At 47.4% G+C, this 24,928-nt stretch overlaps 1 protein-coding gene across 6 annotated transcripts in view; it reads right to left on the reverse strand.

Moving 5' to 3' along the window:
• SDK1 (sidekick cell adhesion molecule 1) overlaps positions 1-24,928 on the reverse strand; it is a 724,732-nt gene that overhangs the window by 288,732 nt on the left and 411,072 nt on the right. For all 6 annotated transcript variants that reach the window (XM_043455307.1, XM_043455310.1, XM_043455311.1 and 3 more), the window contains one exon: positions 8,363-8,496. In XM_043455307.1, coding sequence (XP_043311242.1) covers positions 8,363-8,496 — 134 coding nt within the window. The remainder of the gene's footprint in view (positions 1-8,362; positions 8,497-24,928) is intronic.

Raw genomic sequence — 24,928 nt, forward strand, 5'->3', positions numbered from 1 at the left:
CCAAACAATAAACACATATCTGAATATAATCACCTGAACTGGTACGGTTAGTAAAGGGGCAGGAGGAGAGGGTTTTTGGAGAAATTCTTAAAGTTGAGTTTTGTGGAAGAATCTGTAAAAAAATCTGATTAGGCAAATCACTGCCTAATTTATTTGTGCCCTTAAATAATCATGCTATAATTGGGAGAAGTAAATGAATACTATGGTTCATTTACCGCATCCAGCTGGTCAGAATCTGCTTGGTGAATGGACTTCCCCCATGTGCTCCCCTCACTCCCGGGGGGCGTCTCACTCACTCACTCTGCAAAATGCACCCAGCGGGTCAACAGTAACGCTTGGGAAGTGGGGGAGCAAAACCGTGCCTGTGGGAAACACACTGAGACGAGCCACACCCTACCGGACGGCCCACGCGGTGTCCAACGCGCTACTAAGGAAGCACCACCACTTAGCACTCCTGGGTCCAGGTGAGTGGGGTCTGAGTCCAGGACACCCAGGCCGACCCCAGCTGGTTGAAAAACAGGGCCAGGCTCCACACTGTGTCTGCACGGACAGCACACGGCCTTTACCGGGACTAAATGGTTAGCGGAAGTGGTTCTGGCGTCAAAACAGAAGCTCTCGCTTTTTAAAACACAGCCACCTCCCCTGAGGCCAGGTGTGAAAGAGCTCCTGACAGAGAACCTCCGGACCACAGCGGGTGCTGCCTCGGGGAGCGGCCACTTTGCCCGCGCGTGTAGCCTTTTCCATGGGCTTCCCGCATCAGTAACAGCTGACACCAAGGGCCAGGCCCAGCCGGGCCCCCAGCGAGGGTGTCTGGGAGTCAGACAGACCTTGATTTGAATTCTCAACTCTTCATTTAACTTCTTGTGCTTTCTGTCAGTAGCCTAACTTCTCAGGGCCTTAACGCCCTCAGCTTTGGAATGGGTGGATCATTAACTCCCAGGGCGGATGTGGAATTTCAGGAGGAAAACGTATGTGAAACACCTATCTTTATCTCAAGGAGCATGAGCATCCTTCTACATGTGCCCTTGAGGAGTCACTCAACAGCTTATTTATAAATTAAAAATGATCAAATCTGATATAGCTTAGAAAAGTTTTTAATATTAAAAGGATTTTTTTAAATGTTAAAGAATTTTTTAAAAACTATCTTATCATTTCCATAGCATCAGTTGATATTTAAAGTTTTTAAACACAGATTTGAAGGAGTGTAAAGAATATAATTTTTGAAAAAAAAAGAATATAATTTTCAGTGTATTTTAATGTTTGACTGTTCTAGTATATTATAATAAAATAAACCACTGCAGTACTCTGTTATATGTATCCAAAGGAACCTAAATATTTGAGGATTTGATAGACATCAACACCCATTTAAACAACACATTTTTTTAACTTTTTTTAATAAAGTTTCCATTTCTTTTCTATTTCCTTTTCTGAATTTGTGTTTCCATTATATTCCTCCAACAGAATTTTATCCTAATTTATTATATTTAATGATTAAAAGTATTTTATTGATCACCCTATCACAGCCTCTGGAAAACTATATATATAAATTAAAAATTTCCCAGCAATCAAAAGCCTCCGGAGTTTAAAAAAAACTCAAGCTCTAAACTCAGCTATTGTTACAATTATTACTTGCACCCCCCCCAAATACATGTATAACAAATTTTGATGAATATTATATATAAGAGAAAAAAAAAATCACAGGACATGCATGAGATTGATAGCAAGGTTTACCCTGATTCTAATCCTCCTTTTCTTTTTTGTAGAAATAACTGCTGGGAAATTTTGCTCATATAAAAAAATAAATGAAAATGGAGGGAATTTTGTTATAGAAATATCTCTCAGTTGTTTAAATTCCTCTGAGTATACCAGAAGTCACAGAGTAATTTATTAGATATGTAGACTATTTTTTGTTCCAGTAACAAATAAACTCTGCAATCTCAGTGCTTAGCACGCAAAGTTTTGTTTTCCACTGGTTGTAGTTTCGTTGCTAAGTCGTGTCTGACTCTTTTGTGACCCCACGGGCTGTAGCCCGCCAGGTTCCTCTGTCCATGGGATTCTCCGGGCAAGAATGCTGGAGTGGGTTGCCATGCCCTCCTCCAGGGGATCTTCCCGACCCAGGATGGAACCCGTGTCCCCTGCTTTGGCAGGCGGGTTCTTTACCCCTGAGCTACCAGGGAAGCCCCTTCCCACGCACATTGAATCTCACACAGCCGGGGTGACTCCCCAGGGCTATTCTTTCCACACACTCATTCAGCCCGCCCTGCCCGCTCCACCGTCTCCACGTGGCCCCGCCACGGTGGGCCCCACAGGGGAGGGGGAGCGTGAAGGTGACCTGCCAGCTCTTAAACACGCGGCCTGAAGCGACCGCCCCTTCCACTCACTTTTCACTGGGCAGAGCGAGGCGGTCCCCAGACTGCAGGAGGTCTGGAAATGCCTTCCCATACCGAGAGCAAGTGGACTTTCTGTCACTTGGTGATCGATCACTGAAGATTACTTATAATAAAGTGTCAGCTGACAGTGCCTTTGGGTTCTGCCTCATTGTGTAGACAGCAGGGAATTGAAAACACCTGATTTATAAAAGGATTTACTTCCCAGCTATTAGAGTACTTCACTGTCTCAGTTCTGACACTGACACTTTGAATTACCCCTTTGTTTGGCACCTGGAGTTTGTTCCCTCAGATGACGCCTGTACCAAAGATTCAGGAAGAGTGGGACGCACGCCCACAGGAGAGGGACAATGGTGAGAAGAGTCCCCCGACACCTGGGGCATCCTTAGGATGATCTGGTTTTCATTTTTAACTTTTAATTATTATCATCGGCCATGCTGTGGCTTGCGGGATCTTAGTTCCCCAACCAAGGTTCGAATCTGGACCCAGGCGGTGTGAAAACCGAGTCGTAACCACCGGACTACCAGAGAATCAACCCCCAGGATGATCTGATCCTTACAAAGGGGATGAGGAAGCAGTTGCCCTGAGAATTACACAAGACTGCTCACCGTCCTGAAGTCTCTGTGCACCCTGGGGGGCATTGTAGTCCATGTGAGGAGCACTGCTTTGGGAGAGTGGAGATGTCGGGCACCCCAAATGTGCTTGAAAGCTGAGGGCAAATTACAACTCATGCTTGAACCCAACACCCCAGGATTTACCAAGGAAGATATTAGACTGAAATAAGTCATGGAGGGGGAAGGAAGACAGTTTGGGATGAGAAGAGACGGGAGTCCGACAGAGAGAAAAGGAATAGACGACAAAAAACAACCCAGGTTTGCCTTGCGCATGTGGGGAGAGAATCAGGGCCTCGCTATTTTTAGTCACTTTGACCTTTATTTCTCAAGTCTGGTTGAGAATCCCCAGCTGCACGCTTATGCCAAACCTCATCCACCACCGTGGACACAATCACTAAAACTGGCATCTTCACTGTGTTTTTGAACTGGAACCGTAAGAAAAGAAGTAATCGTCAATGCTGTCATGCAGATGGGGGCCTGCCAGTGGGATGGCCCACCACACCCTGCACGCAAGCTGCCCCAGGCAGATCTAAAAGCTATCGTTTTCAAGGCGGACAGGATGCCTCCATATATCTGTTTGCTTCCAGAACTTTCCAAAGGGCTGTGGTTTCATCTTTGCCTGGTAGGTGGGTTTATGTACTTGTGTGTTTTTAACTAAACTAACTCTGACAGGGTAGACAACTGGATACAAAGTACACCTGGGGGGAAGTCACAGACCTGAGTCACAAGTCTAGCGCTAAGGAGCCACAGAAACACAAATGGGAACACTCACACCGGTGCTCGTCATCAGCCACGTTCCAGGACAAACTGCCCCTGTAATCAGATGTTGAAGAGCCTGTCCAGAGAGCTGGACATTATCAGGAGACCACGCACGATGTGGGTTTCCATTTGCCAAGTGTACATTGTGTCCTGAGACACGAACCTAAGATGGAACGCAGCGTCATGATTCGCAGGGTACTGAAGACACCGTCGTCTTCACCTTTCTGTATTTCACCTTCTGGTGTGATACACGCTCATACTTCACACAGCCTCAGAGTACACACATCAGGCTGCCGTCCATGGGGTCACTGAGAGTCAGGCACAACTGAAGCGACTTAGCACACACAAGCTCAACGATCAAATTCTACTGTGAAGGACACTTCCTGTTTTTATGTTTCCGAGCTTTCTGGCGGTGAGGTACCATGTAACCTATAAAGTCATAGCTGGATCTGAAATTGGTCGTTCATAATAAGACACTACCTCCAGACTGCTTTCTGAAAACATTTCAAATCATTCCTATCACTTTGGGCATCCAGCCTGTGTCGAAGAACAAGTGAAAGGTTATGCTCAAAGGCCCCCTCTCTCGCTGTGATGTTAGAGGCGTGAAGAAAGGAAGACAGAATTTTATCCGGGCACACGAAAGCCATGCTGTAGAGGGCAGGCCTCTTGGACGAACGTTCGCAGACATTATTCTCAGGAATTCACTTTCAACTACTAACTGTATATGAAGTCTGCAGTTAAATTAGCATTGTAGAGGACAAAAGAATGTTAAGTGGTCTTCAGAATTAAAAGCAAGAAGGTTTGCCAGCCTCAAGGAGGATCAGTTGAAACGATATCCTATCTGCAAATGTTGTTTGAAGAGGCGACATTAAAATGAGAGGTGAAAAAAGCGGGAAGGAGAGAGGTAGTCATTTCTTTTCTAACCTAAGCTTCGTCCCCAGCAGAGAGGCTCATTATGCTGGACATTCTGAAGACTAGGTCAGAGCTGATGATGTGTCTAAGGCACGTATGGTGGCGTTTAAACAATAACTGGTTAATCACTGTGCAGAACTCGTCCCATCTCCTAAACTCTGTCTTTCCTTTTTTTAAAAAAGAAACTCTTCATTCACAGATTAATTCAGTTTGGAAGATCTGATCCACACGAGTTAACTCAATGTAAAATCTTCAGAGGGAAAACCAAGCGCAGGTTGACAGGTGTATGAAGCTTGCCTGGGTTTGACCTCAGAGTGGAAACGCGTCCTCTCGGGCGAACACAGCCCATTCTTTTCCTGGCGTGCACCTGAGCTGCGGGAGTCGGCCATGAAAAATTCATGCAGGGTGCTTCAGCGGTCCACCTACGTCCTTAACATCTGCTGGCTTCACGTCACATGAAAACTTCAAAGTGAATCCACCCCGTGATTGCGGCAGGCTTTCCCTGGGAGCAGGGGTGGACGGCCCAGAGACGTCCTCCCCTTCCCGGCAGGCAGTAAACGCCTGGCAGGACGCGGGGACTTACCCTCTTAACCACGTAAAGGGGGAGGGCGGGGAGCAGCGGGGGTACCACGGCGGGGCTGCACGGCCCTTCGGATTGTTGTGCTGCCTCAAAATTTTATTTTTAATCTCCACCTTTTTGCTTCCCATAAGCGTCCGGTGTAGCCAAAATATTCAGCCCCTGAGAAGGTGGTGAGGCTACCCTGAAGCGCTCAGCTGTGCGGGGAAACACATCGTCTCCTCCTGCCGGCGGGTGACAGGGTCCCGCTCGCGTGGGCGGGTCCAGGTAAGGCCGGCCCGGGAGCAGCTCCAGCTGGATGCCAGGCTGTCCCGGCAACAGGAGCAGTCTAGTACAACGACTGCAGACAAGAGGTGGGCCGCGAGGGTCTCTCCACTTTTAAGTTAATTACAGTGCAAACCAGCAGGAATTTAATTGCCAGTAGCCTACCACCTTGATCAGATTCACTACAGAAAGGTTCCCTACTTTATTCTCCTGATGCCAAGGGAGAATTTATCATCGTTAAATGATAATTGGCTGTAATATCTTTAGATTCTTCAGAAATGCTGGCTGGCAAGTTTCTAAAATTTTTCATCAATCTTGTTTGGTGTTTTTAAGAGGACTACATCAGAAAAAAAGATGTCTAGGTCTGAAGAACACACTGCATCTTACTGTCTGCGTGAACAGGTCTCAAGAGTGTTCCATAATAAATTTATGGAGTTTATTTTTTACTATAATTTAAATTTTATTCATTATTTATTTATAATTCCATAATAAATCCAGTGGAGGTGATGCACCCTCCGTATTTCGCATGGTGCTGGCAGGGGAGTCCCAAACGACAGTGCCCCCCATCCCCACAGTGTTCCCCACAGTCCAGAGAGGAGAAAAATTTAAACAGTCACGTCCGGGACTTCCCTGGCAGCCCACTGGAGGGCCAGTGGTTAGGACTCTGTGCTTCCATGCAGAGTGCGTGGGTTCGATCTCTGGTCAGGAAACTAAGATCCCACAAGCCGCAGAGCAAGGTCCAAAATTTTAAAACAGAAATAAATAATAGTAAAAATAAATAAACAAGCAATTCTGGGGTTTTCTGCAGATTTATCAAGACTTCTGATCTTTAGAGGTTTTCCAAATGGAACTCCAGTGAGAAAATGCATGACTGGGTGGTGGTTAACTTTTGGGGAAATCTAATACGTCAACAGGCCAGTTCACTCAAGAATTAAAACAAGGTTGTCTCCTCAGTCTCCTTACTTGTCACGTTCTATCTGGTCCCCATAAAGAGCAAAGAACACAAAAGCGGACAGAATGCAGATCTTCTCCTAAGATTTAAAATAAGTCTGTCCATATCATCACTTCCTTATATCTCTCACCTTCTACACATTTTACCTGGTGCCAACAAAAAGATAAAAATACACACGGGAACAAAATGCAAGGCAGTTAATTATAATATTTATGAGCTGCTTCTAAAATGCTTCTTGGTTAGACACTGAAATTATTAAAAAATTTACATATTCCAATTATCTAAGGCATGGTACTGTGTTAGTATGGCAACCTGCAAATCCACTGTATTGGCTTCATTTTCTGGCCCTTTAGGAACTGTGGACTGTTTCACAACTTTGTGATGTCAGCATCAAGTTAACCAGAATACTTGCGCAATTTCCCCTCCTCTAACAGACTAAGGTCAATTTTTTTGTTTCTGACTCAGAATTCTACTAATCTGACCTATTATTAGCCTAGTACGTACATTGCAATTGAGTGTTGAATCAGATTTGCTAAATAGAATAAATGGTTCTAATGATATAAGTTGGAAATGTCTAAAGTTATCACTGTCTATTTAATAACACAGTTTCCATCTTTTATTGTTAGTATTGAAAAGTCTTCATAAATCACATTCTTTTACTGCTGCGATTCTTGGTTCATGGGTTCCTTTAAACAGCAGAGCAACCTGCACTGGACGCTGTGAGCCCAACATCGAATCAGTGGACGCAGCTCTCCACAGCCCCGAGAGGCCCCGCTGAAGGCCAGACCTGCGCCCTCTGTGGCTGGAGCTGAGGACTCAGTCCCCAGGAATCTCGGTGCTGAGGACAGGGTGTTGGCCACCTGGTAGCACTTGCCGGGCACGTGCGGGGCAGGCGAGGGCACGCTCGGTTAGTGCCCGCTGCCTCCTGACCCTGGTGCCGGCTACACTCTCCCAGGAGCTGTGCTGGGCCTAAAGCAACTGCACGGTTGGGGACCAGGAGAGGCAGATGCTGTGGTCGAGCTCACCTATGAAACAAAACCACCAAAGGGGAAAGCCATTCCTCCAAAGAGCTTTCTAAAGAGATGAAATCCACCACCATACAGTCAAACTGACTTCACTCACTCCGTTCGGATGTGATCACAGTATTCTGAAATTTTCCACGACCACCTCTCAGCCGTGTTTTCTCAACAGCACAGTCCCTGCCTTTCCGACCATGAAGCTTCTCGCTGCAGACATCGGCGGCACTTCTGAGACTTACCTTTGATCTCGTTTGGCTCCGAGTTCTCGCTTCTCATCATTCCCCACTTCTCTGGCAATCAGCTCTTGCAAGGACAATTTTTGGAGCCTTCTTTGGAAGGCCAAATATGTGAACTAAGTTGCCTCAAACTAAAACTTCCTTAAATAAACTGAATATTTAACTGTGATGTGTGTGTATTTTCTTCATGATCCATGCTTTTAGTTATTCTTAAGATACACTCCTAATTTTAACACAACTTAATATCTACATTTTCTAAAGGTTTTTAAAAATTAAAGTAAAAGAACACAACCTGTGGCCTAATCTCATCCCAAATAAGTTTCACGGATACAACTCCTTATAAGCCCAAAGACGTTCAGTTGTTAAAAAAACATACATTAACAGAGTATGAAAGCAAAAAAATTTTTTTTCTTTAAGTTCCCCTGAACAAATAAGATCTTGCATTCAGAATTACTGGTCAGATTTACGTTTTCTGCCAGTCACTTCAAGGAAAGCAGCTACAGACACTGGATCAACCCTGAACCATAACCACTAGCCAGAGAGGCGAGCCTTGCTGCAAAACGCCCCGAGAGTCGGCGGCTGTTAACTGCGCCCAGCGTTCACCGCCCCCGCCCCCCGTGGCCCCCGGGCTGCGGCACTCACTGGCTACGCTCAGGTGCACGGGCGGGCTGGTCTTGTTCTCCCCGTTTCTCTCGTTGACCGCCTGCACGTAGTAGGCCCCCGCGTCGCTGGCCGCTGCCGCCAGGATCACCAGCTGGTTCTCCAGTGAGATGGCTCTGCGTCAGGGGAGAGGGAGGGACAGGGTCAAGGCCCATGCACAGAACTTCTTCGCAAAGCCCGTTAAGTCACAGGCCAACTGTAAAGGAAATGTCCACAGCTGGCTTTTCTGTTTGTTTTTTAGTTAAAATGGGATCTGGGAGGACAGAGACGAATCCCCAGGCCAACCTGAGGAGTGAGGTGGAGGCTGAAACCTCCGCAGGTCCAACGATGCACTCGCTCCTGCCGGCCAGGGTCTGGGAGCCCCGGTCGCCACCTCCCTACCAACCCCGGCTGTGGGAAGACAGCCTTTGGAACATACACACCCAGGGCTTGTCACACTAGAGGTTCCTCTGGGAATTCGTGACGAGACGGGTTAGAAGAAACTCTGGAGGAGCTGCCTCTCTCCTTCAGGCAGAGCTATTTGGTCACACTGGACCCCAAACCCTGGACCCACAGTGACGGGAGCTATTGTGATTCTCCACTCCCAGGGAGCCCCCTTAGAGCCACTGTGCCGCTGCTTCCAGACCCCTGGGCAGAAGCAGAGTGGCCAGTGGGCACCGTGCTGACCCCGTCAGTTCAGTCTGCCTGTAATCACTAACCTCAGGGCTGCACACCCTCCTGCGCCTTCTCCCCATGCCCTCAGCTGCAAACAAACATTCTAGGTCATCATCCGCGAGTCCTCATAGACTCCAATCCTACGGTGAAAAGGCACCCCTGGGACACATCTGACCCACACACCTTCTCTTTAGAAAAGAGAAAACCAAGGATCAGAGAGGTTAAGTTGTTTGTCCAAGGTAACACAGAGGCATTACTTTGCCAGCAAAGGTCTGTCTAGTCAAAGCTATGGTTTTTCCAGTAGTCATGTACCGATGTAAGAGTTGGACCATATAGAAGGCTGAGCCCCGAAGAACTGATACTTTCGAACTGTGGTGATGAAGAAGACTCTTGAGAGTCCCTTGGACTGCAAGGAGATCAAACTAGTCAATCCTAAAGGAAATCAATCCTGAATATTCATTGGAAGACCTGATGCTGAAGTTGAAGCTCCAATACTTTAGCCACCTGATGTGAAGAGCCAACTCATTGGAAAAGACCCTGAAGCTGGGAAAGACTGAAGGCAGGAGAAGAAGGGGACGACAGAGGATGAGATGGTTAGATGGCATCGCTGATTCAATTGACATGAGTTTGGGCAAGCTCTGGGAGATGGTGAAGGACAGGGAAGCTTGGAGTACTGCAGTCCATGGGGTCAGAAAGAGTTGGACACTACTGACAGACTGAACAACAATCAAGGTAACACAGCAAGGTGACGATGCCAGAGGGAGGACTAAGTCTTCTCACATATAGACTGGTGTTCTGCCGACCACACCCCATACACAGGCTCTCACCCTTACTTATTTAAAAGAGGAAGAAGAAAAGCAATAAAGACAAAAATTCCATAAATCCGAGCGACCTTTCATTAAATGGGTATGCTTTGCCCATGTTATAGTTCTGTATTCTTTTTACTGGGCCTTCCCTTGTGGCTCAGAGGTTAAAGCGTTCTTTGTACTAGTTAAGGAGGTTGGGAGGTGATAAGACCCTGTGTTAAAAAACAAAAAAGCAAAGGTAAGTGATCTTTTCCTTGTCTGCTGAAGAGCACTTCCTTCACAGTCTGAGCACTGAAAGTCCTCCAGCCTATGCCCTCATGTTCAAAACACTAGAAAAATCCTGGGCCACTGGAGTGGATTATATCACCTCCCACAGCCGTGTGACTCTGTGGTGAACAGTTTTATTTGTTCGCTTTTAATCCTAGATAGTCACAGCCCTTCCAGATTCATGTAAACTAAGATCTCTATCCCAGTAACACCAAAAACATGCAAAATAAATAACTTCCCATGAGAAATTTTAACATAATAATCATCTTTTTCTTCCTGCTACCTCCAAAAACCTTTTTTGAAATCTCTTGATTTTCAGACACTTTAAGATTATCTTAAGAAGTTACTGCTTATTCAGGGTTCCCATAGGATATATTAGATTTGAGGTCTCTATGATTAACTTACCCCATTTCTCATTTAAGAAAATTTCCCTATTAAGAAGTTTTCAATTTTTAGTCCCATAAAAATATTTCACAAAAGCTTTACTATAATTATTTATAACTCCTTTATAGATTCCTTTATAGAACCATGGAAATTGTTCCATTTTATTTTAGTATATGTTACACTGGCACCTAAAATTAAATACGAATTATTTATTACACACGAAGTTTCACATTTAATAGTACAATTTAAAAACTGAATATATCATAACTTTTTTTTAACATCTGATTTTTGCCATAGTAATTTCGAATACGCCTATTATTCCTCAGAATTATTCTCCAAAATATATCCATTAATTCTCTGTATTATTTATGACATTGTTTCAAGGGTACTGAAAATAAAAAAGTACATAAAGAATAGAAATATTAAAGTTTACATCTATTATAATTTATATCTATAAGCTCATTTTTTCTTCCAGCTTTAAGTTTCTGTAGTAAAGTCAAAACTTGTGAAGAGAAATCTATCTATTGCCAAAAAGAATACCACAAAAATTCCCAAACTTTACCGAACATTAAATTAATAAGGATCAGTTCCCCAGAAGACTTTATCCCTGCCTATTCAACTCTTTCTGAACAGAGCACTTATACAAAAGGAACTGATTTTTAAATGAAAACTAAAATATCTAACAACATTCAACTAATTCACAATTCTGGCGACGGTTGTGATGCTTAAGAAGAAGAGCACCTTTAAAGACAGTGGGGCGGGTACCAGGCGCGCACGCTTGGTCCTCTTTCCCGGGAGACCCTGAATCTGGGGTGGTGCCCAAGCCTCCCCAGGCAGCCCGTGAGGAGGAGTCAAGCCAGCCCCGCTCCCAGCAGCAGGCCTGCCACCCCGGCTTCGCTGAAGACAGTGAGGAGCTGCCAGGGAACTCCCCACGAGGCCAGCGGGAGGACTGTGCAGGGGCCGGTCAGACCTCTGCCTCCCTGGGGGCTGCCGGGGGCCGCGCTTCCAGCCCCGGGACGAGGGAGCACGTAAACAAACCCGGAGGAAGGACGGAGCTGTGACAGCCAACGGGAGCCAGCCCGCAGCCTGGGTGTGATGACGAGCAAGCGACCTACGCGATCCTTTAATACGACTCTTACACGCGTTCGTAAACAGTCAGTGATGGCGTGAGGTCACCAGCGGGGCTGACGTCCAGCTCTCTCCGCTCCCCGCCCTGGGACAGCAGCTCCGTGCGGAGGGGGCCACGCCACACAGCCTGGTCGAGCGACGGGCAGAGGAGACCAGGCTCCGGCCAGCCGGGCTGTGGCGTGGACCTGGACTGTCACTGGTCTGGGGTGGCCACACCTAAGTTAGCTCATCAGCTCATGGGCAGGACGTCCACCCCTTGGCTGGGGGTCGGGCTTTTTCTCCTGCTACTAGGTGTGAACAAGGAAGCCTGCTGTCCCAGATAGATGTTCACGGTGACAATTTTATGGCTGTGACGGGAACAACCTTAGCACGAGGCTGACGTGTTGATGGCAGGGCAGAGAATAGCCAGCACCCGTGTCCTTGATCTTGAGGCCCTGGTGGGGCCAGTGGACTGTCCTGCAGGCCTCCAATGCCTGGACCTCCCACTTTACGAGGTAATGTACTTCATCCGTGCTTAAACACAGTAAGTCAGGGTTTCTATTACTAGAAGTGAAGTACATTCTGATATAGATTCAGCACATACAATAGCAGGGAAGAGTGAAAACGCTGGCTTAAAACTCAACATTCAAAAAACTAAGATCATGGCATCTGGTTCCATCACTTCATGGCAAATAGATGGGGGAATGATGGAAACAGTGACAGACTTTCTTTTCTTGGGCTCCAAAATCACTGCAGGTGGTGAGTGTAACCATGAAATTAAAAGACGCTTGCTCCTTGGAAGAAAAGTTATGACTAACTTAGCACATTAAAGCAGAGGCATTACTTTGCCAACAAAGGTCTGTCTGGTCAAAGCTGTGATTTTTCCAGCCGTCATGTATGTAGGTGGGAGTTGGACCATAAACAAAGCTGAGCACCGAAGAATTGATGCTTTTGAACTGTGGTGTTGGAGAAGACTCTTGAGAGTCCCTTGGACTGCAAGGAGATCCAACCAGTCAATCCCAAAGGAAACCAACCCTGAATACTCATTGGAAGGATTGATGTTGAAGCTGAAACCCCAATACTTTGGCCACCTGATGTGAAGAGCTGATTCACTGGAAAAGACTCTGATGCTGGGAAAGACTGAAGGCAGGAGGAGAAGGGGACGACAGAAGATGAGATGGTTGGATGGCATCACAGACTCAATGGACACGAGTCTGAGCAAACTCTGGGAGTTGGTGATGGACAGGGAAACCTGGCGTGCTGCAGTCCACGGGGTCACAAAGAGTCGGACATGACTGAGCAACTGAACTGAACTGAACTGAGGGTAAAAAAAAAAAACAAAACACTAAAACACGTGTATCCTCTGTGCATAGAGAAACAGTCCCATATATCAGCCTACCTATGTGTAGACATGAAATGTTAACAGTGGCTGTGTTGTGTGTGTGCTGGGCTAAGTCGTGCCTGACTCTCTGCAACCAGCCAAGCTCCCCTGTCTACGGGATTCTCCAGGCATGAATACTGGAGTGGGCTGCCATGCCCTCCCCCAGGGGATGTTCCCAACCCAGAGGTGGAAGCTGTGTCTCCTGCGTCTCCCGCACTGGCAGGCGGGTTCTTTACCACTGAGCCACCTGGGAAGTCCCTAACAGTGGCTAGCTCTGAGTAACAAGATTCCAAGTTATTTTCTCTCCATTTTTGTTTTCTTAAAATATTTTCCATAGTAAATATCACTTTTGTTGTCAAAAGAAAAAAATCTCAAGATGAATGCAGGGTATGCTAAGTAATTATGGGAAGCAAAGTTCAATAATTTGTCCATATTATGAACTATATAGCCTCCACTACAATGTAATTCCAAAGTACTAATTTAAACCTTACATTGATTTTTAACAGGAAAACTACAGTATTAGGCCAGAGATTTTCCTTTCTCTTAACTTTATTAAAATAACTATATGTATGGTTTTATGTAAAATTCTTCCCTTAGTCTTTCCCAACTTAATGCTACACTTCAAAACGACATCTTATGATTCTAATTCCATGGAATAATGCTGCTGCTGTGTTCAATCAGTCGTATCTGACTCTTTGTGATCCCATGGACTACAGAACACCAAACTTCCCTGACCTCCACTGTCTCCTGAAGTTTGCTCAAACTCACGTCCATCGAGTTGATGACGCCATCCACCCATCTCTTCCTCTGTCACCCCCTTCTTCTCCTCCCCTCAATCTTTTCTAGCGCTAGGGTCTTTTCCAATGATCTGGCACTTTGCATCAGGTGGCCAAAGTATTGGAACAGTGATACAGAGAATAAGAAAAAAAGGAAAGCACCTGGTCAAGTATGGGTGAAATGTGCTTTGGTCAGGAAACCGGAGTGCTGGACCCAAACAAGAGAGAAGCTACAGTCACTGGCTCTGAGCACAGGGGGCTGCCACTGGCCAGTTGCCGTTAATAGTGGACGTTCCGGACGGAGGGAGCACTGTGGTCCCACAGAAGAAGACCAGTTAGGATGGACAGCTCTCTCTAGGGCTTTGGTTTCCACTTGATCCTCCTGGCAGCGGGCAGAAGAAGAATTCTCCATTTCAGAAAAGATGAAACCCCTAGGAGCTGCTGGCGGTCTTTGACCGTCAGCACTGATCAAACACACTGTGGGGGAAAGGCTCCTGGGAGGCGGGCTCCCAGACCCGGGGCTGATGCATTTGGTGGGTGGGTTTCGGGGGGGTGGGCAGTGGCAATATGGTCAAGTGTGCCCCCCCACACCAGCCAGTGCCGCAGGGACGACAAGTTCCCTGTGCCACACGTGGCACCTGCTGTCCGAGAGGGACATCGTCGATCAGTTCCAGAAGCACCAGGTTTGTCCCTGACGCAAACAGCCCAGGGTGTGCCTGCTCAAGACTAGGAAAGGAAAGCGAGGGTCTGTGTTGCCTTGGGTTGCCATGGGGACAGGTCCAAACAACGGCATCACTAACTAGTCAGCAACCATTTGCGTTCCCAGGCCTGACTGCAGTGGAGGGAATCCAACCTGAACCAGGCACGCACAGACCATGTCCCATGGAGCTTAGAGCTGGTGTATTTATATACCGTATGAAGTAATGGGGAGCACTCTAACAATAATTTGCCCTTAAGAGTGCTAAGGGTGGTTTGGGGGCTTCCCAGTGGTTCCGTGGTAAAGAATCCACCTGCCAATGTAGGAGACACAGACACTCAGGTTCGATACCTGGGTAGGAAGAGCCCCTGGAGAAGGAAATGGCAACCCACTCCAGGATCCTTGCCTGGGAAATCCCATGGACAGAGGAGCCTGGCAGGCTACAGTCCATGGGGTCATGAAAGGGTCGGATGCGACTTAGCAACTAAACAGCAGCAGCGAGAGTGGTTTCGGACCCAAAGAGAGGAGATCCAAGAGCTTCCCAAAATCTCTATGACTCTCATCAAAACGTTCAGTGTGGGCTTCCCTGACAGTCTAGGTAGGTTAAGAATCTGCCGGCCAATGCAGGGGACACGGGTTCGATCCCTGGTCAGGGAAGATCCCACATGCCACAGAGCAACTCAGCCTGAGCGCAACAACTACCGAAGCCCTCGTACTGGACAGCCTGTGCCCCGCAGCAAGAGAAGCCGCCGAAATGAGAGGCCCGCGCACCACAATGAAGAGCGGCCGCTCTCCCTGCAGCTACAGAAGAGCTCACAGCAACAGCGACCCAGCACCCCAAAACTAAATAAATACACCTGAAAAAAACTTTCACTGGAACTCACCCTTTTTGTTTTCATAAAAAGATTTAAATATATACTTAGTTCTCAATAAGTATTTTGATCTTTGACACTTTTTAACACACAGCCAGATGGTAATATAAACATGGATCTGTACTGACACATTATCAAACAGTTCAGACATGACCAAGCAACTAACAACATTATGAGGAAAACTCAGTCAAGGGTTCAGGAAAATAAGAACTTTGCCCATAAGATAGGAGAGTATAAATCTGGGTCTGTGGCTTTACTATTGCAAATGTTAAAGCAGCATTTGATTGGTTTCGATTGTAATTCGATTACATATTTTTAAAAATTGGGAGTGCAGAAAAATGCAGAACATTAGTTTTTAAGCCCTTAAAAGTAAAAATGAAACATTTAAAATATTCCCTATGTTAATTGAACAGCTATTTAATGGGCTGGTTCTGAGGTTTAGTGCCCTGGGATAATCTGGATCCCAAGCCTTCCCGTGTAACAGCAAGTTCAAGGCAGACAACTTCTAAATTGATGAACTTCCCTTACTTGTACAATTACAAGAACTAAAATTGCTTCTAAGGAGTTGTCGGCCATAAGGAGTCCCTGGGTACTCAATAAATGTTAAGGCACCGGAATGACATGTTTACTTAGTCAAGATGTAAACGCTTGCTGCTGACTGTTTGCCCCGGGTGCGAGAAGAACATTTTAAAGGCAAGTGAACAAGGATTTGGGAAACCTATTTCTCAAAATTTCAAACCCAGAGAGGAGATGAGTTGTGTTCACTGGTAGAAACAGGAAAACCCAGGATAGACGACAAGGAGTAAGTGGGATTTGAGTTTAGCTCTGCTGCACCCAGCGCTGCAGGCCCGCGAGAGCCCAGGCCGTGCAGTGAGGCCCTTGTGCGGTCGGGGAAGGACCAGCGGTGACCTGAGAGGAAGACCCTGGAGAAGGGCCGTCCAAAGCTCCACCGTTCAATGAGCGGCACGGCCCGTGCCGTGTGGGACGTTCGCTCCTCTCAGTCCATTCTGGGGCCCTGTCCTATGGCCACTGCGTGCTAAGCTCCTTGGCTAAGTCATGTCTGACTCTTTGTGACCCCGTGGGGTGCAGCCCACCAGGCTCCTCTGGCCATGGGATTCTCCAGGCAAGAACACTGAGTGGGTTGCCATTTTCTTCTCCAGAGGATCTTCCTGACCCAGAGATCGAACCCCTGAAAATGTTCAGACAAGTTTGACCTGGATGGAGCGAAGCCTGGAACCAGATCTGGCCCTGACTCTGTTCCCCGAGGCTCCTTAGGTGGTTTTTTTTCCATTTGTGAAAGAAGTCCAACAGTACCTACATTGAAAGGACCCTGTGAAATGCCAATCAAGGCAGTGAGGGGCACGAGGCCGACACACAGCCAGTCATTCAGTGTTGGCTGGTGCTGAGCCCGGCTCCCAGGTGTGGGGCACACAGACACTAAGTGATCAACTAAGAACGCAGACAACTGTCCTATTTGTGGGGGTGCTAAATAGCAACTACTTACTAGAGTTTTAGTTCACAGACCTCCCTATACACACAGACACGGCCAGGCGATGGAATCATCAGATTAAGGTCATGAACCATCTAATGCACTACCACTTATAAGCCATTGCTAGGGAGCTGAGGTGTCGTGATGTAGCAGAGCCCCGGGAAAAGCCCATTTTCAGACACATCCGTTCATCTGAGAAACAGACGGCAAAGCCCACTTTACAAGACTTTAATGCTGGAAAATCCACAGTGGCTTCTCAACACGTGTTGACCTGTCACAAATAGAACCGACCTTTTTCCTCTGGAACAAACACCGAACAACGGGAGAGACGGAAAAGAATCACGGAAATTACAGGGTGACGATGCAACTGGTGAGGGATTCATTTCATCGGAGACTCTGCCCAGCAGAAATATATTTATTGATAGCAGGGTTTCTTAACATTTCTAGCTAGTTTTCTAAAGCATTTCCGTCGATCTATACCTTAGTCGATTTATGCTCAGGGAGGCTTTTGTTATTTTAACTAACTGTCAGCACGGACACAAACAAACAGCCATATAGGATTCCTGGTGGGGTCAGTCATTCAGCAAAGAGTGAAGCAACAGAGGAAGGGTTCAGCGGTGCTGAGATCAAGGCATAAAAATTTCCAACCAACCTTTTTTCCTGCTAAAACAAAAAGATCAAGAAACAAGACTTAAAATGTGTGGATTGTGTGTTTTTAGGTCTTTAGGTCCAAAGAGTGTCCTAAACACCCATCTTATACTCTGAACAGAGTGTAAGATCCACTCAAACTAAAAGCCATTTAAAAACATAACAGAAAGGCATATGAAAGAAAGGGAGCCAGTGACAGCCCCTCTACCCCAGAGACCCTCTAAAAATAATGAGCAAAGCTGAGATAAGTCCATGTTATGTAGCGATCTAATAAAAATGGTATGCAATTCAGCCAAAAATTAATGAGTAGCCAAGTAAGAGACTCCCTCAAAAGTAAGAGACCATTAAGACCAGGGTGGTGGGCAACCCAGGGGTACAAGCATCTGGTGAAGAATTCTGCAGGGTGTGTACAGACCCCGTGCGGTCTCCATGAGGTGGGCCATTCCCAGGGCAGGGTGGAGAGCAGGGGTAGACCCAACTGTTCCTGCATGCAGATGGAGTCAGGAAAGCCTGCAGCTGGCCAGTGAAGAAGCTTCCAGATGAGCCAGTTCCTCTCTGCACCCCACTCTCTTCAGAGGAAGGCACTCAGACTGGGTGGATCACTTGACCCTGCTCGGCGTGGTTCCACGGAGCAGGATTGTGTCCTCGCGGCAGGATCAGGTGGGCGGAGCAGCGGCCGTGAAAGAGGCGCTCTCCTTTAACACCTGACAATGGCAGAGGGACTCTGGACAACGCCAGTGGGCACAGGCTTTTGTACATGCCTCCGTCTTTCAAGTTGGCCACAGTATTAGTTCCTCTTTAAAGAACCCAGCTTATCACAAAGGCGGTCTACTCTTTGTTCATCTCTTTGTAGTTATTAAGGGACGGAGCTGTGTGCACAGAGCCAGAACACAGAGCTGGCCAGGGCAGAGCCTCAAGTGCTAAAGCGGACCTTCAGTGACAGAGGCTCGGAGACACTGCTCCCCAGACTCCAGGGAGAGACCCTCAGGCTCAAGAACACGACCCTCATCGGTGAAGGGGAAGTTAATCAGGAAGACAACCCAATTCTCTTGTAACCTCTTTTCCTTCGGAAAACTACCATTGTGTGTAAGCATCAGTGTGTAAGCACAATGTCTGCTGTTCCCTGCCTTCTCAGGGGCCCAGAAGCTGTCTGCGGTTACACATAGGCTCTGACACACGCAGAGAAGTGGGAAACTTTCAACAGAGAGCAGCTAACTTATAAACAAGGTCGGGAGTTATTTAACACCCTGGGCCCCTATACCAAATTCTCTGCAGAGGTCACCGGGCCCCTTCGCAGGCTGGTGGGGGCCCTGGGGCTGGAGTGAGTCCACAGGTGCCGTCAGAGAACCAGCTGAGCCGGCAGCCACAGTGGGGAGACGGACGCTGGCATCCTCAGAGCTCTGACGGGGTGCTCTGGGTCCAGTTTCAGCAGGGGTGAGCCTGGTTGTCTGAACGGTGCCCCTGAGGGCTGACCCCCAAGTCGTTGCCCTGCTCATCCCTCTCCCTAGGTGCCTGCAGGTTCCGGAAGGAGCAGGAAGCCCCCTTACATCCCCCACTCTGGGCGCCTGCCATGGGCCTGCCCGGGACTGAGTCTGCAGGCACTGTCTCCCTCATCCTCCTGGCCGCTGGGGTGAGCAGCCGGGGTGTGGGTGCAGAGCAGGGCCCCTCTGACACCCCCTGTGGCACTGAGCAAGCTGCCCGCCTGCTGGGTGGTGGCGCAATCCTGACGCCCCCTCTGCTGATGGGCATAATAAAGGGGCCCACTTCCCAGTGTAGGTGTGAGAGACAGGTGAGATAAGGTCTAAAAACAATGAGAACCACAGTTGGCACACACTCCAAACTGGCTATGATTCCCATGTTACAGGCGGAAACTGAGGCTCTTAGAGGTGAATTAGCTTTTCCAAAGAAAAGGGAAGAGCCAAGACTCTAAGCCAGTGCCCTCCAGCTCCCCTCCCCGATGCAGTCCTTCCTCAAAGCCCCTTACCCTAGGCTACGCCACCTGCCCCCCACCCAGACCAGGAGGCCAGCCTCAGTCCTGGGGCAAAGCGCTGTCCAGGGCATCTCACTACTGTGTCCTGGGCCGCTCTCTCTTTCTCTCTCTGTCTCTGTTCCTCTAACCCCCCACCCCACCTCTCTAGGACTCCTGTCTGGTCCCGCGGTGGCTAAGCTGGCGCCCAGCATATGGTGGTCCTGGTGGAAGCGGTGACGCAGTGAAGGAGTGGAGCTGTGCCCGCTGGACGCGGGGCCGTCCCGGCACCCACATGCACCAGGAGGACAGCGATTCCATGATGCTCGGGACCCCCGTGAGAGCTCCGCACCCCTGAGGCGTGTAGGCTGGAGGGGGGGGTCCCCTTTCCTATCCTGGTAGAACCCTAAGGCCAGGCCTTCTTGGTCACGGTTGCAGAAGGCCCCGTGTCCTCTGGGTCACAGCCGTCAGCCCTGGAAACAAGAGGCAGGGGCAGGAGGCCCGGCTGGGTCAGGACAGTTTGTGAAAACGGTCTTTCCCTTGGGGAGAGGGAATGTTTTCTCTCAAGAACTACCAACTTTGGACCCTCCCCAGAAAAGCTTAAATAGCCTTTGTTTGGGGCATTAGAATGTGTCTAAAGTGAGAAAATGAGCCAGTGACTTCAGACTTGTCTGGGTAAATGGTGATCTGCCCAAGGTCTAGCCATACATAATGTAAAGAGGGCCATTTTGGGAAAGTCTAAGTGTATCGGAAACATTATGAACCATGACAACACACCTGTGAGATGCAGGCGGTGTGCGTCTTTAGGGGATATCACTCACGTGCCTAGACACCCCTACGAAAATAAAAAGGAGGAAAGGGGATAAAAATAGAAAAGAGACACCAGCCACTTCTCCCAACTGCCTCTGCTTCTTGCCACTGTTACTGATCACGCGGCTCATTTACATGACAAACAGAACACAACAGCATGCAAAGTCATTGCTTCCATTCGTCTCCGCAGAGAGCCGCGCTGGTGTTCGTTAGGTGGTGATGCATCTGTTCCTGGCCCCCGGCCGCGTTTCTCAAAGGTCTCCCAGGTTCGCCACAAGCCCCATGTAACTAGCACCCGGGCCCAGAGTGATTCAATGCGTCAGGCACAGGCTTCAAGCACAGTGGAAGACCACAGCCAACCCTGACAGAGTGACACAGAGGTAAAGCCCTCCGGGGTTTCCTGAAGGGGAGGGCGCCTTTGCTGGGAGGAGAGCTAAGAAGAGCAGCCCATGTGCACCACGCGTTTGCTGTGTGAACCTCCTCTGGGTCGCGGGACAGTGGCCTCAAAGATAGCCATGTCCTAACCCCCAGAACCTTTAAACACGTTACCTCACGCAGCAAAGGGACTTTGCAGATGCAGCTAAGTTAAGAATCTTGACACAGGGAGATGATGGTGGGACATCCGGGTGGGTCCAAGTAATCACACGGGATCTTAAAAGTGAAAGGAGTCGGGCGCGTCTGAGCCAGGCAGACGTCTGGAGGTGCGATGCGAGGGGCTCTGAACATGCAGGGAGGGGCCACAGCACGGAACGCAGGTGCCCGGAAGCTGGAAAAAGCCCAGACCCTCCAGGGAACACAGCCTACCGACACCTTGATTTTAGCCAGGGAGACCAACTTCAGCCTTCTGGCCCCCAGAGCTGTGAGAGAGCAAACCTTCATTCTCTCCTCCAGGGGACCCTCCTGACCCAGGAGCTGAGCCCAAGTCTCCTGCATTACAAGTGGACTCTTCACCGCCCGAGCCGCCAGGGAAGCCCCGTTAAGACACTAGGTTTGTGCTAGTATGTTACAGCAACACTAGGAAAACTTCAGTTTTCTGGGCTCCAGTTTCTTCACTTCTGAAATGAGAGATTCCCTACCCAGCTCACAGGGTTGTTATGTACATTGAATAAAGTGAGTTTAAAGTGTGTGTGTGTGTGTGTGTGTGTGTATGCGCGTATGCTAAGCATAGGGCCTGGCACTGTAAAATATTCAACACACTTCCCATTATCACACAAATTCAAATTTATGGCAAGACTGATTGAGAACTTCCTCTGACAGAATGCTGGCAGCATTTATCATTTATTTGTGATAAGAATAAAAGGGAAGATTTTTAATCAAAAGCATTTATGATTATGTGCCTTTACTTCAGGGTCCTCTTGAGCCGTCTGGGGTAACAGCAGAGACCTAGAGGAGGACAGGGCCTGAGGGCTTCATGCTGAGAAGAGAACTCGAAATCCAGAACTGACCCAGAGGGGAGGGCGGGGGAAGAGGCTGGCTGGAGACAGGGGCGCTGGGGGGAGGATGGGAAGTGAAGCCCGCGCTCCGCCTGTGTTTGTAATTTCTGGAGAGGCCGGTAGTGGGTTTAGTTGCTTTGACAACACTTCTTTTTTGGATGGCTATATTATATTTTTTGCTTTGCCATCAAGCGGGGATTGCGTGAGATGTGTTTTTTTTGAGTGTTCACTCACTCACTCACTCATTCACTTACTTACTCGTCTGACGAACAACCACAAGCCTGTATTGGAAGGTGAGATCAGAGAGGATGAGGGAGGGTTTATCGGGCTCCACACTCCAGCAGGGGCTGAGGTTGGGCGTGTCTATCGCAATGGCTTAAAGCGCTGGCTCCAATCCCTAATGCCAGACTGTGGTCCCTAAATTCTGCTCCTACAAAAGGCAACCAGGGCCTTCTGGAGAAATGATTAATGATGGATCTGGGGCAGGAAATGTACAAGATAAGCCCTGAACATCTGGTATCACACGGGGAGGAAGCAACCAAAGACAAGGTCATATGGAAAGGACTCAGGTATCAGTCCGAAGATGCTTCCACTGCCTTAGAAGGGCACGATTTGACATCAATAAGATGGCATGTGTGAAGAGCCAGCACAGTGATTAAAAAAATAAATAAATATTAACAAAACAAACAAAACAAATAAGACGGCATGAAAATCAGCAAAGAAGACATAAACTGTCTCGATCTGCAGATAGCATAGTCTGCATAGAAAATACCCAGAAATCTACAGAAAACAAACACAAAAACAATCCGTGGAATTAATAAGTTGAGTTCTGCAAAGGCTTCAGGATATGAGATAAGCTACAAAAGCCAATTATATTTCTGTATAACAGCAACAAACAGGCAAAAATCAAAATTAAAAATATAACACCACTTATAACTACTCAACAGAAATACTCATATGAAAATGAAAATATATACAGGATTCCTATGTAAAAAACTCCACAAACACTGAAGAAAGAAAACAAAGTTCTAAATAAATGAAAAGACATACTGAGCGCATAGACTGAGAAAGTAAAAACGTCAGTGCTCTCCAAACAGGTTCACGCTGCTGCTGCTGCTGAGTCACTCCCATTGTGTCCGACTCTGTGCGACCCCATAGACGGCAGCCCACCAGGCTCCCCCGTCCCTGGGATGCTCCAGGCAAGAACACTGGAGTGGGCTGTCGTTTCCTGCTCCAATGCATGAAAGTGAAAAGTGAAAGTGAAGTCGCTCAGTCGTGTCCGACTCTTAGCGACCCCGTGGACCGCAGCCCACCAGGCTCCTCCAGAATCCCTCCATGGGATTCTCCAGGCGAGAGTATCGGAGTGGGGTGCCACTGCCTTCTCTGAAACAGGCCTATAGGTTTAATGCAATTTCTATCAAAATCCCAGAATTAGTTTTGGAGATGTAGGAAAGATATTTCTAAAGTTAATACGGAAGATTAGGAAATTCTTAAGAAGCAGGAAGAGTTACTCTACCTGATGCTGAGATTTACTATATAACAGTTACTGGAACAGTGGTGCTGACGTGAACAGATGCTTCAGTCAACAGAACACACTAGAGAGCCCAGAAACACACCGACGCAGGTCCGGCCAGCTGACCCCTACAACGGCGAAAATGCAGCTCAATGGAAGAAGGAGAGTCCTTTCAACAAACAGGGTTGGGGCAATTGGACATCCCTAGGGGAAGCACTGCAGCACTGGGGAAGACTCTTAAGGGTCCCTTGGACTGCAAGGAGATCAAACCAGTCATTACTGAAGGAAATCAACTCTGAATATTCATTGGAAGGACTGAAGCTGAAGCTGAAGTTCCAATACTTTGGCCACCTGATGTGAAGAGCTGACTCACTGGAAAAGACCCTGATGCTGGGAAAAACTGAGGGCAGGAGGAGAAAAGGGTGACAGAGGATGAGATGGTTTGATGGCATCCTCAACTCAACGGACGTGAGTTTGAGCAAACTCCAGGAGACAGTGAAGGACAGGGAAGCCTGGCGTGCTGCAGTCCATGATATCACAGATTCGGACATGACTGAGTGATTAAACAACAATAACAAAAGGAAAAGTAAAGTTGACTGTGATCTCGCCCCCATACATCTTATATGAAAATTAACATAATATGTCAGTGATTATATGTAAAATGCAAAACTACAAAATTTCTGGGAGACATTTCAGGAGAAATTCTTTGGGACCTAGGGTTTGGTGCAGACTTCTTAGACATGACATTGAAAGCAAAGAGAAAAAATTAATAAACTAGACCATCAAAATTTAAAACTTTTGTTCTATGAAAAACCTTCTAAAAAACAAACATAGTGTAGATTTGGAAAAAACATCTCTAAATCATAAATCTGACAAAGGATACATATCTAGAATATATATAAAAAACTCTCAAAAGTCTATAGCAGTACAAAGGAAAAAAAAACAAACTAAACAATCCAACTAGAAAATTGGCAAAGGGCATGAAGCGGCGTCTCACTGAAGAGGGGATACAGATGGCAAATGAGCACATGAAGAGATGTTTAACATCAGTCACCATTAAGGAAATGGAAATTGAGACCATGGTGAGATATTAATATATACTTATCAAAACAGCTAAAATTTGAAAAGGTAATGTAGAGAAACTGCATCTTCCCTTTATTGCAGGTGGGAAGGTAAAATGGTACAGCCACTCTGGAAAACTGGTTACCAGTTTCTTAAAAAAGCTAAACACAAACATACATACTGTTTGACCCAGCAATTAGACCCCTGGACATGTTCCCCAGGGAATGAAAATTTAAGTGCACACAAAAGCCTGTGTGCAAATGTTCATAGCAGCTTTATTTGGAATAGCCAAATTCTAAGAACAAACCGAGTGTCTCTGAACAGGTGAAGAGTTAAACAAACTTTGCTACTGCCATACTAAGGGAAACTACACAGCAATAGAAAGGAACTACTGACTAACACACGCAACTCGGATGCATCTCAAGGGCGTTACGCTGAGTGAACCAGCCAGCCTCAAAAGGTCACAGGCTGTACGATTCCACTTATGTGACATTCTGGGAAAGCCGAAACTTTAGCAAGAGAGAATGGGTGAGTGGTGGGAGGCAGCTGTGACCATAAGGGGCAGCACTAGAGAGACCTTTGTGCTGGGGAGCAGTTCTGCACCTTGTCAGCAGAGGTGGTCACTCGTAACCACACGCGTGGTAACAGGGAACGGAGCTACACTCACCTCACACCAAGGTCAG

This window comes from Cervus canadensis, chromosome 32, assembly GCF_019320065.1.
Source record: "Cervus canadensis isolate Bull #8, Minnesota chromosome 32, ASM1932006v1, whole genome shotgun sequence".
NCBI classification, from domain to species: Eukaryota; Metazoa; Chordata; class Mammalia; order Artiodactyla; family Cervidae; genus Cervus; species Cervus canadensis.